The following is a 14,964-nucleotide window of genomic DNA, read 5'->3' as shown; positions in this document are numbered from 1 at the left end:
TATTCTGACAGGCTGTCCTAGACAATTCCCCCTATATGAAGGTCTAATTTTTGGTAGAGGTACTCTACGGGGTCCAAGGTATGTCCCCTGTATTAATGTGACACGCTCGAGTAAATCCCGAATTTCCCTCTTCGGCTCCCCAACTAATAGGCGCTCGCCTATTTCATACGAGAAATTTCCAAATTTCCATAAATTGGCTCAAATATTGTAACATTAAAACTGCCCTGTAAGAAAATTATGTCAAGTTATTTCAAACTTGTTCACCTACTTCAGGCACACATGTGATAACGAATGATTATGGACGTACCTACTTACATATATACACTCGTCGCATATATGTTAAACTCTATTGTTTTCAACCGTTTTTATTTTGTTTCAGATGATAGAACGGCGAATCAAGCCATAATGTCAGAGAAAATGCCATGATGGTGCTCCATGGCACCAGGATAAAACTTCTCGGATGCTTCCTGGGCCTACTCAGCCTTGCATCACTGACAGCGAACAACTCAAGATGCCCCAGCTTGGCTGCTAACCCTTCCTGTCCATGTTTTCATTTCGAAGACGGAATATTTCTAGAATGTCCAGCAGCAACCGTGAACTCCCTAAGATCGGTCCTTCAAATAATAGAGGGTCCCATACAATCCCTCAGCATTTACGAATTAGATAAGTCTATAACGAAACTAACGTCCAGTTTTTTTCCCAACAATACAATAGTGAAACACCTGCAAATTTCCCAGTCACAATTGACGGAGTTGTATGATGACAGCCTCTCCTCGCTGAAGAAAGATTTAGAGTCTCTGAGTTTGGTGTCGGGTAAATTGCAAGAGATCCCTGAAAAATCGTTCAAGGGCCTAACGAAACTGATTGCTCTTAATTTAGAATCGAACGAAATCACTGATCTGCCTAGCTACAGTTTCCATGGCCTGCACTTAGTCAAGCTGAATATTAAAGGAAACCAGGTCCAGAAAGTTTCCGAGTACGCTTTCGCCGGACTGGAAAGTTATTTATCGGAGTTAGACATGGCGGAGAACAAGATACAAACTTTTCCAATGTTGGCTTTGAGGAGGCTGGATCGCTTGAAGTTACTGAGACTCGCCTGGAACGAAATAAAAACATTACCAGATGACGGTTACTCCCGTTTAAACTCGTTAGTATTTCTCGATTTGAGCTCCAATAATTTCGAGAAGTTAACAGAAAATTATTTCAGACCCTGTCCGTCCGTTAAAACGTTGTCCTTGTATTATAATGTGATAGAGTTCGTGCACCCGGACGCTTTTGTTTCCTTGACGAACCTGGAGTCCCTGGACTTGAGCCACAATAAAATCGTGTTCCTCGAAGCCTCGACTTTCAAGTACAATAAGAAATTGCGTAGTGTTGATTTGAGTCATAATCACGTGCATCATATAAGTGGAGTGTTCGCCTACCTACCCGAGCTTAAAGAGCTGTTCTTGTCCGAGAATAACATATTGGAGATTCCATCGGACGCGTTCACGGATTCCTCCAATCTGTCCGTGATCTACCTGCAACAGAACGCCATAAGGAGGATAGATCCGGAATCCCTCAGAACCCTGTTCAATTTATCCCAGCTTCATTTGAGTTCGAACTTTGTTCCCTACATCCCTGGCGATTTGTTCAAGGAGAATCGCAATTTGACTTCGCTGAGTTTAGACAGCAACTGGATCAGCGATCTGGATCCGGGCACTTTCGAGAAGACGTCGAATCTGAGGGAGATCCGCCTACATAACAATAAAATGCGACACATTGCGAGGGGGGTCTTTGATCCACTGCCGGCCCTGCTGGAATTGCACCTGCAGAATAATCGTATCGCTACCATAGAGACTGGAGCTTTTAGGACGTTGCAGAGTTTACAACACGTAAACTTACAGGTGAGAAGTTTCGACTTTATTTTATTAGGGTGGTGATATTGAGGCGAGAACTACCTTATGACGGGATAAATAGATACTCACATTAGAGTCAGGTCTTTCAAGTTAGCACGTGTTCAAAAACAATTTTTTCTGCGTAAATGCTAGATCAATGCGGACAAATCAGCACTCGCCAGCACTATTATTGTAATATCAGCATATTATAATAATGAAATTGAAAAATAATCGATAGTGATGAAAAATAAAAAGTTGAATTTTCCGGGCCACCTTATGTGATACCGGAAAAACCAGCATTTTTCATCGATATTTCGAAAAAAGTAAATGATAGGCAAATGTTGGCGAGTGACGAAAAGAAAGTTTGAAAAGCTCATATTGTTGTGGATAAATTGAGAATTAATTTTTCAGGCCAACATATGTGCAGCCCATCGAACATTTCATCGATATCTCGAAAAAAGTAGAGATGCTGACCGAGTATTGAACACAGAACACTAATATACAAGAAGTGAAATGTCCTAAGTAATCTGAGGCAACACCAAATGTCATTTATATGCCACCATATTTGGTTGTGGAAGTAGATATTGAACGGCGGGAATTTTGAATTCACAGGCGTACTATACCTATATCCATACTTTTCGTTGCTTCCACCTTCATTGTAAATTTACAGCTTCTACCATTAATATTGAAAACAGATTTGGAATTCATGATAGAAGCTGTAAATTTACATTACAAAAAAAAATAACATCAAGGTAGGAGAAAGTTAGCATTTCAGTAATTTATTTATTTTTCATAAAAATTTTATAAATAGTATTTTCCAGAAGAGCACATTTATATATCAATCAGCAAAATGCAAATACATATTGAGGATGAAATATATCAAACAATATGGTATTTGAGAAGAAATAGAATTATTGATCGTAAAATCTGTTCCCCATATAAAATCTCAATATAAGCAGAGGAAATGGAAAGTATCATCCACATATATGTATGATACAAAACAACCAAGATAAAAACCTCGCAAAAATCTATCCCTATAAAAGAGTAGTTATATTGAATTTATTCACATAATGAGCTATTTAAATTATCGGGCCGGCTCTTTCATTGTGATAAATTTTCTTGTTTCCTTGTCCATCTCGAAATTGAAATCATATCTGAAACAGAAAAAAGAGAATGAAGATAGAGAAAACTTAGTAAATAACATAGTAACAAAGTGATTGATGTAGAATTGGAATGATAAGAAATCCAGAGATCAAAAATAGCCCAACCCACCTAATCACGAGTATCAGAATAGATGAAAATACTATTCAACATTCGGTCGTTCGTAAGTTACATCTCCTTGAATCTGCACTTGAATCTCCTAAATAATCCGCCTCGTTATGTAGTAGGGAAGTAATTGTTCAGTTAAATAATGAAATGTGAACATTAAACCATGATTTTTGAAACGTCAACAGGTTGTCAACCAAGAGAATTAGGTTAATTTGGTTTTGACTGCCGCTGTCACTTCAACCGGAAATTCATGTCGGCCATATTTGGTTGTAGATTGGACCATAGAAGAGGGAGTTTCACCTTCACCCCCCTGGTATTGAACTTAAATTAAAAACCTCTGAGTATAGAATAACAACAGGGAGCACAGGACCTGTAATTGAGAATCAGAAAGGTGCTTGCATATGGCCAATCATTGTTTTCGGTTTTCGCATTATAATATATAAAAAATACAGGGTGTATTCAAAGGTGAAGCTTTTCTTTGACAGAGGGTAGAAGTCAACAAATATGTCATTTCACCAAAAATTGTCTATATGAAATAACCAGGATGATTGAGCTACAATCCCTAGAACTTCGATGAAATTTCATTACATTTCAAGTACGGGACTATGGAAGGTAACTCCGGCATCGGAAAAACGAAACAAAACAAAAACATATGACTGGACGATGAATGGTTCATTACTTGCGAATCTGATATGATGATAGTTGCATCAAGTCACTTTGAAAAATTGTTGTATCGTGCCATTTAGGGTGAAGAAAATTGAGATAGTTTATTGAAAGTGCTCATGTTGACAAAGTGCTATTATTATTACCCTATTTCATTCCATTTTTGAGACAATTGTTTCAGGGTTCGAACACGATGAAGATTGTGATGATCATTGGGAAAAAATTAGACTAATTTCATTGGTGAGATTTTGAACTAATATTCTATTTTTTTACACTTTGTCCTAAGTATTTTTCTGTCAGTTGGATCGAAATGAGCCATTTCATGAAATCGTTTGAGTTACTGAATAATGAGAAAAATTTGGCATTCCTAAGTTTCCATTTTCATTCCCACGTAAATATCGAACGGGCCAATATTCTAAACGAAACTATATAGTTGAGTCAGTCATCACGAGATAAGTTTTTTCCATTGCTTCGAGATAATTCAGATAACAAAAAATCATTTAGGATCGTATTAGGATCTATTTCCGTAGTCATTTTCAACTTTGTCATTTTGAAAGTTTTGTATAGGTGATTGGTGGTAAATGCTTTATATTGACCAGTTTTACCTTCTGTTAAAAAATCCCCACCTTTGAATTCACCTTGTATATACAGGGTGTTTCAGAATAAGCTTCCGTAAATTCGGGATCTTATTCCTGAAATGATTTTATGATACAAAGATTCTATAAACGCATTGTTTTTGAATGTTTTTCGAGAATGTTATTGAAACTGTATACTTTTTTTAATTTTTTGTAGGTTATGATTACGCATTGAAGCAAATTTTTCCAAATTCAAAATTATTTTTTATACAAAAAGAAAGAGTACTGTATAGTGTACTCCAAGCGCCTAACCGGGCGCATCGGAAGAATGATAAATTAATGGAAACAACAATTCCGAAGGAATTGTCGTTCCAATAGTGTGAGTTAGTCATGAACTATCATAGGAAATCCCAGAGAGTACTCTTTCTTTTTGTATTATATTCTCCGTACCAGAGTACGGCCATAGTGAGCGAACCCCCTCAATTCGCCCGTGGTCCCTGATGAATGTTTGCACATTCGATGACTGCGGGAAGTCGTTGAACTTGGGAGCCATGAACTGTTGTAAGAGTCTGCAGAGAAAGTGAGGTTTGGTTCAGTCTTTGCGTGACAGGTGGCGTATCGTGATGAGATATCTCAAAGCGACGTCCCAAGATCGCATAAGACCACCATCCTCCACTCGAGAGATTCAGTGCTATACTGTACTGACGAGGGAAAATGATCCCGAAACCGGTCTACAGTTGCACTTGAGTTTTTCGAATTCTCTGGGATTTCCTATGATAGTTCATGACTAACTCACACTATTGGAACGACAATTCCTTCGGAATTGTTGTTTCCATTAATTTATTATTTTTTATTTTCACCACTGGAGTTTTTACACACTTCTGTCCGAATAGAGTTGGTGAAAAAATTGTAGCCAAAGCTTTTCTCCGAATTTCAAATTGTTTTCGTGATTACCATATATAATTCACATTGAGAATAGCGCCTTGAGTTCTTTACCTGCGATAAATACTTTCTGCGAAATTTGCTACGAAATTATATGATTACTTCCAAAATTTTGAATTGAAAAAATGTGCTTTAATGCGTAGGTACTCATAACCTACTGAAACTCGATAGAAAGAACGTGTACTGTTTAAAAATATTTTCAAACAACCATTTTTTTTTTTCAATTTCAACACCTGTATCCTGAAATTTGATCAGAAAGTGTTGTGGAAACTAGGAAAATAGTAGCATATGAAAACAATATATAGTTGTCAATCTAATAATTAATAATTTATCAATTTGTCATAATTTTTTGAAATAATAAAACGATAAGTTCAATATAAGTATTTTGATCTGAACAGAAAGGATTCTGCATCTTCTGAAACTTTTTAAGGTTTTCACTCCCAATCTCTGGAAGAAAATCAATTAAAAAAATTGAAATAACCGATTTGGTCCAGCGTAAATTTTTGCACTAATTTGTCAGGAGCATATCAAGTAGAAAAAATTGTTGCCTCACTGAAATAAGGAACTTTGAAATTATAATTATGTAACGTACAACGTTTCGGAGTCTATATCAGACCCCTTCATCAGATGAAGGTCAATTCCTGAAAATCTTTTGAATTGTTGCTTTATTTATTTGACCAATGTATAGAGTGAGCCGATACTGTATTCTCCTGTGAAAAAGCAGGTTGGTGTCGTCTTCCACCACTTTCGAAACAACAGTAGAAACAGAAATAATTTTTATCATGCGCTAATCAAGTCATTATTTCTTGGAGTGATATGTTAACGATACATCCGTTCTATGTGAAGGGGAAACGGCAGAAATGATTACACGCTCCAGTCGGGGGTAATCATATAGAGAAGACGAATTCGACATTAAGAATTAAGCGTATTAGGGTGGATTCCTCCCCCCCTGGAGTTGATCGATGCAACAAGGTGATTTAACATGTTACAAGTGGTTTGTCAATATTGTTCATCGTCCTCAAAATTATTGGTTTATTTACGTTCATAATGTACCGTTTAAAGCTTTGTTGAGACTGGGCTAGTAGTTTAGTCGAGTAGTGAGTAACTCAGAATGAGAATATCAAGAATTTAGTCGAGTGACACAATAGCAGGGGTTTTTCTACTAAATTACTAGCTACCCGACTAAACCACTAGCCTAGTCTGAACAAGTCGTGAGGGCCACCTGCACTATGCTAAATTGAGTACTTATTTCAGTACTGAAAATTTTCATTAACTGAGATTAAATGTTGTTTCTGCATTTTCAATTATCAGTCCTGAAATATTATTACATTTCTATTGTAATGGAAATCGATCGACAACAGAATACATTTTCAAAGAAATAGTGGGTTTCTCTTGCGTGGGTACATATTTTTCTATTTATTATCTTGGACAGACCTGAGTTATCAAAAAAGCAAAGGGCATTCCGTTTGTCGAATCCAATCATTACTTCCGCTCTCTTGTCATTGAGAATGTCACGATGTTCCATATCAACAGTTTGCGAAAACAACCACCCCCATTCCCCAACGTAAACGAATAGACACCTCGTTCTATCATTCGCGGAACTGCCGCTATCAGATTGCCAATTAACTCAACTGTTATTTTCCAGGGTAATGTTATCTCCGAATTGGACGACGTTTTCATGCACGAATCTTCGTCTCTGGTCTCCATTCAACTGGACTCCAACAGCATAACATCACTTCACAACGATTCCTTAAGGGGGCAGTCAAGCGTGCTCATAATGTGGTTGGGTCATAACAGACTGAAAAGACTGGACCGTTCCCTTTTCAGTGATCTTCTGCTCATCGAAAGAGTTTACCTAACGAACAACAGCATTTCATTTATCGAAGAACACACTTTCGAGCCTATGCAAGCTTTACAGTTTCTAGATCTCAGCATGAATCTTCTCACTGCGATAACGACGAAGACATTCGCTGAATTACACAACCTGGAGGAGCTTATCTTATCCCATAATTTGATCAGAATCATCGAACCCAGGGCGCTAACTAATTTGAAAAAATTAAGGATATTAGATTTATCTTTCAACACTTTGATGGTCATTCATAACTCAGTTCTTCAAGAGGGCTTACCGATAAGAGTCTTGAATCTCAAAAACTGCTCCTTATCCAGGATCGAACCAGGCGCTTTTAAGGGTCTAAACAATCTCAACGAACTCAATCTTGTGGAGAATCAATTGACATCGAAAGATTTACAACAGTTAGATATCCCGGGACTTAGGGTCCTACAAATCTCCAATAATAACTTCAGCGATCTATCCACGACCGCCTTGAGCGGTCTACCTTCCCTACAAATCCTTCACTTAGACAAATGCGGAATACGGAAATTGCCCGATTCCATTTTCTCCAAAAACAAAAATCTACTCAGGATCGACCTAAGCCACAATCTGCTAGATGAAATGAAGCACTCGATTTTCTTAAGCCTGAACGTATTGAAGGAACTGAAGCTCACCGGAAACTTATTCAAGGAACTGCCATACAAAGCGCTCCTCAATATTTCCACAATGGAAATGTTATCCTTCTCTTTCAATAGGATGAGCAATATCGAAATATCTAGACTGAATGGATTACCGAATTTGAAAGACCTGGATCTCAAGGGTAATGTGATATCATCGTTGTCTGGATTCGCTTCGGCTAATTTGACACAGCTGTTGTCTGTTGATTTGAGTGATAACTTATTGGTGGCTTTACCAGCGAATTTTTTCCTACACTCGCCTCTTCTGAGAAGAATGGACTTATCATGCAACAAGTTCCGACAAATACCCACGTCTGCGTTGTCTGAAAACACTTTGCCAGGTTTGAGGTGGCTGAATCTGACGGGGAATCCTTTGATAAAAATACACGATTCCACAATGTCTCATCGATATCCATCTTTGGAAGAAATACACATCAGTTCGACCAATCTAACAATAGTAACCAGCAAAGACTTTGAACCTTTCCCGGCGCTGTTGCATGTATATCTAGGCCAGAATAGAATATCGCGAATATCCCCGGGGGCCTTTGGGAGCTTACCTCATTTACAAACATTAGATTTGGGTATAAACGAGCTCGAATTGTTACCCCAGGAGCGTTTGCAAGGTCTGAATCACTTGCGAATTCTGAATTTGACCCACAATAGGTTGAAGGAATTAGAAGAATTCCCCACCGACCTTCGATCGCTTCAAATTCTGGATGTATCCTACAATCAAGTGGCGAGGATTGTTAAGGCCACTTTCCAGAATCTGGAGAATCTGAACGAGTTGTATCTTTTCGGAAACTGGATATCTGCGGTGTCGAGTGACGCTTTCAAGCCACTGAAGAAGTTGAGGACTTTGGATTTGAGCAGAAATTATCTGGAGAATATTCCGTTGAATGCTTTCAGACCACTGGAAACGCAGATCAGGAGTTTGAGGACCGAGGGTGAGTTCATTTCATAATAGTTTTTTTTTCAATTTTGGTGTTTTTTTTTCACTTACCAGTTTTTACGTGATTCACGTTTCAGGAAATTTCCTTCATTGAAATTTACCCTGTAGTAAGGTGAGCAAAATTCGATGGGATTGAATTGCCGACCTCGATTCGAAAGATCTTTCCATAGCTGTCATTCGGTTCCGTCGAATTTTGCCCCCCTGTACATACATAAATATTTATAGTTATTCTGTTGGAATTGAACGTAAAAACGATATTTTTCAATTACCATTCTTCAGCGAAAGGCTGAACTTGCCAGCCACAAAATTCGTCATTCGAAAGCCGGTGGCGTTTTCTACTAAGTATTCCATTTTATTTATCTCAATCTTTCAAAGCTTCTATTAGGGATGTCAGTCAGTTGGCCGTTGTTGTTCTCGTGGGGGGTCTCTCCCTTCCTTATGCATGTGGTACATTTTGGTATCTATGTCTATGTACAGGGTGGGCAAATTTCGATGTTATAGCAATACAGCTTTTAAACCAGTGATGATAGAAAAAATCTGATACCCCTTTCTTTTTCTGAAAAACTAACAAGAGTAGTAGTCATTTTTGGCCACCTTCTTTTGTTTTCGAGTTATAAGAGAAAATTGGAAAAATGGCGATTTCGAAATAAATTTATATCTCCGCTTATACTGATGATAGAGCTCTGAAATTAAAACATTATACAGGCACTTTTTTAAGTAGATCCAGTAGCGTGCTTGCCTTTGTAGCAGGATTTTCAATTACGAAGCTATGAGCCAAAGTTATGTTTTTTTTTAAATTGGAACACTGATTTCAAAATTATATAACATCATATAGTTTGTATCAATATGAATAATAGGAAATGATCAAAAACCTTTTTCTCAATATTTCTATGGATTCAACTTTTGACGAGGACAGAAAAATAGAACTTCCTATAAGAAGAGCAGTATCCTTCCGGCAATGTAATTCTTTCTATGCTTTTTACCAATTTTCACAAAATTTGAATCTTGGAGAAATTGAGGAATATGCATAGAAATTAAAGAACTAATAGAAGGCGACTGTGGTAATCATAAGATGCTACATTTTTTTATTCTCATCAAAAGTAGAAACCATAGAAATATTGAGAAAAAAGGTTTTTTACCATTTTCTATTATTCATATTGATACAAACCATATGATATTATATATTTTTGAAATCACTAAAAATTAAGCTTTCAGAAAATTTCACAGAAATCTAGTGTTCCAATTTTGAAAAAACATAACGTTGGGTCATTAAAAATCCTTCTAAAAAGGCAAGCAAGCCACTGGATTCTACTCAAAAGAGTGCCACTATAATGTTTCAATTTCAGAGCTAGAGCTCTGAAATTGAAATGATAGATCATCAGTATATTAGCGGATATATGAATTTATTTCGAAATCGCCATTTTTACAATTTTCGCTTATAACTCGCAAACAAAGGAAGGTGGCCAAAAATGACTACTACTCTTGTTAGTTTCTCAGAAAAAGAGAACGAGAATGGGGTATCAGATTTTGTCCATCCTCTGCTTTAAAAGCTGTAGTGCTAAAACATGGAAATTTGCCCACCCTGTACAATAAATCACAGTGGACTGAGTTATTTCCACCGTTCCACTTATCCAGTCTTAAGTCATAAAGTAGTAACATTTAACCCGAAATGTCAAATTAGGAATTTGGACTCAGAATATCAAAATAATTCATATCTCGCAGTCTTGATCTTAACATGTGTGAACAGCGTCCTTAGTTTCAAAAAAATCCACTGACAATTTTTCGGATAGTGTTTCCATCAATTTTAATAATCATACTTCATATTGTTGAGGAAAGCCAGAGATAAATTTTTCACAGTAGATCTGTTCTCTCTTAGTCCTACTCTACCACTAGTAGGTGTATGTATAGGCGGGTGGGCAAAATTGGTGATACCTGAACTACAACTTTTTAACCCAATAGGACAAAGGAAAATGTCGTATTTTTTCGAGAAACTTATAATGCCATCAACTGCATTCCTCTATGTTCTTTTGTATTTGTGTTATAGGCCAAAATTTAAATTTGGTCATTATCTCCGTTTCTCTTTGTGCGAGGATGTTGAAATGCAAACATTATATAGACATTTCATTTATAGCAGTCCAGTGGCGTACTATGATTTTTTTCTTACAGGTTTATTTGCTATTCGCTATAACTGAAAGTTGTATTTTTCTCATGAAAACAGTAGTTCAAAATGACTTAGACAAAATCGCCATTTTTTTACCATTTCAGAAATATATCATAAATCGCCCTCAGTCTATCTGAGTCATTTTAAACTACTGTTTTCATAAGAAACACAAATCTTTATGTTATAGCTCAGCAAATAAGCCTGTTGGTGGAAATCACAGTACGCCACTGGATTGCTATCAAAAAAGTGTCTATATAATATTTTCATTTCAACATCCTAGCTCAAACAGAAACGGAGATATTGACCAAAATTGAAATCGCCCATATTTCAATTTTAGCCTATTACTCAAAAACAAAAAAAGGTAGAGGAATGCAGTTGATGGCATTAAAAGTTTATCGAAAAAAGACGACCGTGATATGCCATGCATTTTCCTCTATCTCGTTGAGTTGAAAAAGTTATAGTTCAGGTATCACCAATTTTGCCCACCTGGTACACACCAGAAAACCCAGTTCGTACGAAGAAAATGTTCTCCACTTGCAGTTACGCGCTTTAAAAAAGCAAGGGAATAAATTTCCAGACCTTAATGAATTTTTCATTATTGTAACATGATGAAGATTCTCAAATGCAAAAACTAATTTGATCTGCACGTAGCACTTTTTTCTGAATGGCAAAAAAATCGACCAACCGGTAAGATCGGAGAAAATCGAGTTTTAATAGAACGACTCGATCGCTCGCGAGAAAAACTCCTTATTGCAATCATGATCTAATGACTGCACCTCGGTTCATCTCTCAATTTCCAACCGGATTCGATTTCTCGAGACGCTCGGAGAAAAAACTGTGACGGTGAATACTTCAATTTCCGTCGAAATCTGCTGTGAGACGCAATTATCTTTTGTTTCCAAGTTTCTCTTTAGTCAGGACTCTCGTGTTCTGAAATCGTTGCTTTTCAATTTCATTGAGCGGACACTCAGATGTCTCATTTGGAATGTTACCTGAAAAAAATTCATAAGTTGTGTTATAAAGAATTCGTTCTAGAAATTAATAATTTACAGTTAAAAACACGATAACTCACGCTTCAGTATCAAATCTAACTAATAGTAAAAAAAATTTTGAATCAAAATAGTTAGAGAAAGTCCAAATCGCTGTCCAGGCTGTAAAATAATCTCAGGATCTAGATAGAATTTCCATACGATTCAGACGGCACTGTGTTTTTAAATATAATGCACGAATCACAAAAAGAACGCCTGAATAATGTCAAAACTCACTAAATTCAATATAAATTTTCTTTTATATCACTTGGATTTGAAAGCCGGCGACATTCCAAAGATTGTAAAAGGATGAAAGCAACCGAAAGGCACAAAAATGATTTAAAAAAAATACGTTTCCATTGAAAAAATTTTTGCTTTTATTCACAAGGTTTGCAAACGTTCCTGAACTCATCCATTGGGTTATAACACAGCCTTCTAAAGCTATAGGCTATAGAAGGCTGTGGTTATAACAACAACACAGGGTGCGAGTGAAAACAAGCTTGACAATGAGATGGCGCTGAAAACGCACTGTCAATACAGAAAAACTTTTCAATCACAGTTTTCTGTTTTATAATTGAGGGGCGCGAATTTCGAATTCTATTTCTTTTATTAAATTTCAATATCGACTTTGTTTTCTGATAGAAACATCCTGAGTATGGTTTTGTTTTGTGATCAGGATGTTAGTTTTTATCTAAACATTGTTTGGAATCAATTGATATCAATGAAAACGCTATTGACTGTGCTATATTTTTATTTGCAATTTATAGAAAATAAACAAAAATTCAAATAATGGACAATTAATGAACCTCCAACAGAGCTTAATCCTTTTGATATCTGAGATATTTGGTATAAGGGAATGTTCCTCTGGAGAGGAGTGTGAAAGCCGCAAGGATAAAGTCACTATACTCCATTCAAGTTTATTTTAGCAGTCGGTTGGCCATGAAATAACTTTCTTAAGTTTTTGTAACAAGAACGGAGTAAGGTTGGCACTCATGAAATGTCGTTAATGTGATAACGCCGTTGCCACAACTAATATCAATTTTTGTTACGAAAATGCCGAAAGTGATTGAAAAAAGAGATAGGGTTTCAGGAAGTGCTATTTAGAATTCAGGTCCGCTCATTCAAATAGTTATACCCTGATTTCGTCAGACGGTAGCGAACATATTCAATGTAAGAAAATTTATATAATGTTTCATCTGAACCTAAACGACTTATATTTCAGCTGAATATTTCCACAATCAGAAACATTGTGAATGAAGAGAATAACAAAGAATTTCCTTCTATTGGGAGACCCAAAAAAGTGGTGGTTTTACTGTTGACTTTTCCTATACATTATAAATGTCTTAAGGTATCAATAAATACCTAATTATTATTATTACATCAATGAATTAAGATGAACAGCCACAAATACGCGCTAGTTGTCCTGTTAATTGTTTATTCAAGTGAAATTTTTGTTCAAAGGTTCAAGTTCATCTTGACTTGAAACTTCCTTTAATTCCTTTTACTTATATTCGTGCAAGATGATTTTTGTTGAAGAAAATAACATTCTTGTAATTATCTGTTAATTCCTTTGGGAGATACCCATTTCCAACCACTGTATCATATGCATTTCATCTTCGGGTTAATATTTTTGAAATCTACAACTGATGTAACGTATTCAAACTTAAGCCAAAGAAGATAACGAACAACGAACATTAACTCTCCTCACGCTAGTGTATATTATGATATTACACTGATCTCTTGTATTTTCCATGCAAATAACTGGATTTGGTATGCCTTCAATCAGTTTGTATAAACTTTAATTATGTTCGTCACATATTTTCCGAAGAGATTCGACATTGTTATAAAATACGTAATAACAGAAACTTTTACGTATAACGGGCAACATAGCTTTGATTTAAAACCCAAAAATGTTTTGACAAGCTTCATAACCCCACATTTTCGTACTATACAGAGTGAAATGTGTCAAATTTCCATGGCTAAAAGCTAAAATGTACTAAAATAAAAGTGAATGGAGTATATGTAATTCATTCTAAGAAATTCAATTTTCACTTTGCATGACACACTTGTCACAAGAGAAGAGGAATCGGACGAATTCATGTTTTATGTAATTTTATCGAAATGCGGTCCTGTTTTTATTCCAGAGCTTTCAGAAGTGAACAAACACACAAAATTTCATCGAAATCGGACTCTGCAGTCCAGAGTTATGACTATCACGAATTTAGGCCAATGTTCATGAGTCACCCCGTATCTTCGAAACTAAAGATGCAAAACGAGCAATCTGAAAGGCCTGGATGACCTGCATTCACCATTAGGCTATGGCTAAAACGACTCATGAAACACCCTGTAACCTGTATATTTCGTGTGGTACCAAATATTTCAGTTTACCTTCATCCACCTGAAGATGCTATTGTGAGAGCGAAACACGTGTCATGGTTTAAAAACTCATTTTGTGAAAATCGTATATAATCTGTTTTAAGTTCTATTACAAATCTCCTTGTAATCGAGAGTACTCAGAAAGCTGATGAAATTTCCGAGCTCTTACGGGAAAGTGCATCGATGAAATACGCAATTATACCATTTTCGATCAGCTCATCAGCAGTAGAAATCGATAGCGGAACAAATTATCGTTAATGCACCTAAATAGGAACTCGAAAACGTTCATGCCGCTTCCTATTCTCCAATACTGTGGGATCTTGCCAATGCTACCCGAGATTGACAGGCGATAATGCGAAATGGCTCATTTATTGATAAATCTGGAACATTCCGATTGTTGTCTCCTCGAAATGTGTGATCAATAAAACGACATATTGAAATGTATCCAGCGCTTTCTTGGACGGAATTCAAAGCAAGACACTAAAGTCTTCTGAGTTCTAAGTCATGTCGTGAAGCTCATTTAATGGGAGGATTAAAATGAGGAAAACTAGCAGGCGCAGGCCAAATTCGAAAGAAGGCAGAGACATAAATACTGGCTATACGTGAAAGTTGATGC

General features: G+C 36.4%; 1 protein-coding gene across 2 annotated transcripts in view; it reads left to right on the top strand.

Moving 5' to 3' along the window:
• The window catches only part of LOC123319276 (protein artichoke), a 99,238-nt gene that overhangs the window by 66,748 nt on the left and 17,526 nt on the right, over window positions 1-14,964 (top strand). The window contains exons 2-3 of one of the 2 annotated variants that reach the window (XM_044906148.1): window positions 380-1,886; window positions 6,972-8,778. In XM_044906148.1, coding sequence (XP_044762083.1) covers window positions 423-1,886; window positions 6,972-8,778 — 3,271 coding nt within the window. In that variant the 5' untranslated portion in view covers window positions 380-422. Of the gene's footprint in view, window positions 1-369; window positions 1,887-6,971; window positions 8,779-14,964 lie in introns of those variants that run through there. The other variant, XM_044906149.1, reaches the window with a different exon arrangement.

The sequence above is a fragment of the Coccinella septempunctata genome, chromosome 8 (assembly GCF_907165205.1).
Source record: "Coccinella septempunctata chromosome 8, icCocSept1.1, whole genome shotgun sequence".
Taxonomy (NCBI): Eukaryota; Metazoa; Arthropoda; class Insecta; order Coleoptera; family Coccinellidae; genus Coccinella; species Coccinella septempunctata.
This window is presented reverse-complemented; position numbering and strand designations above follow the sequence as displayed.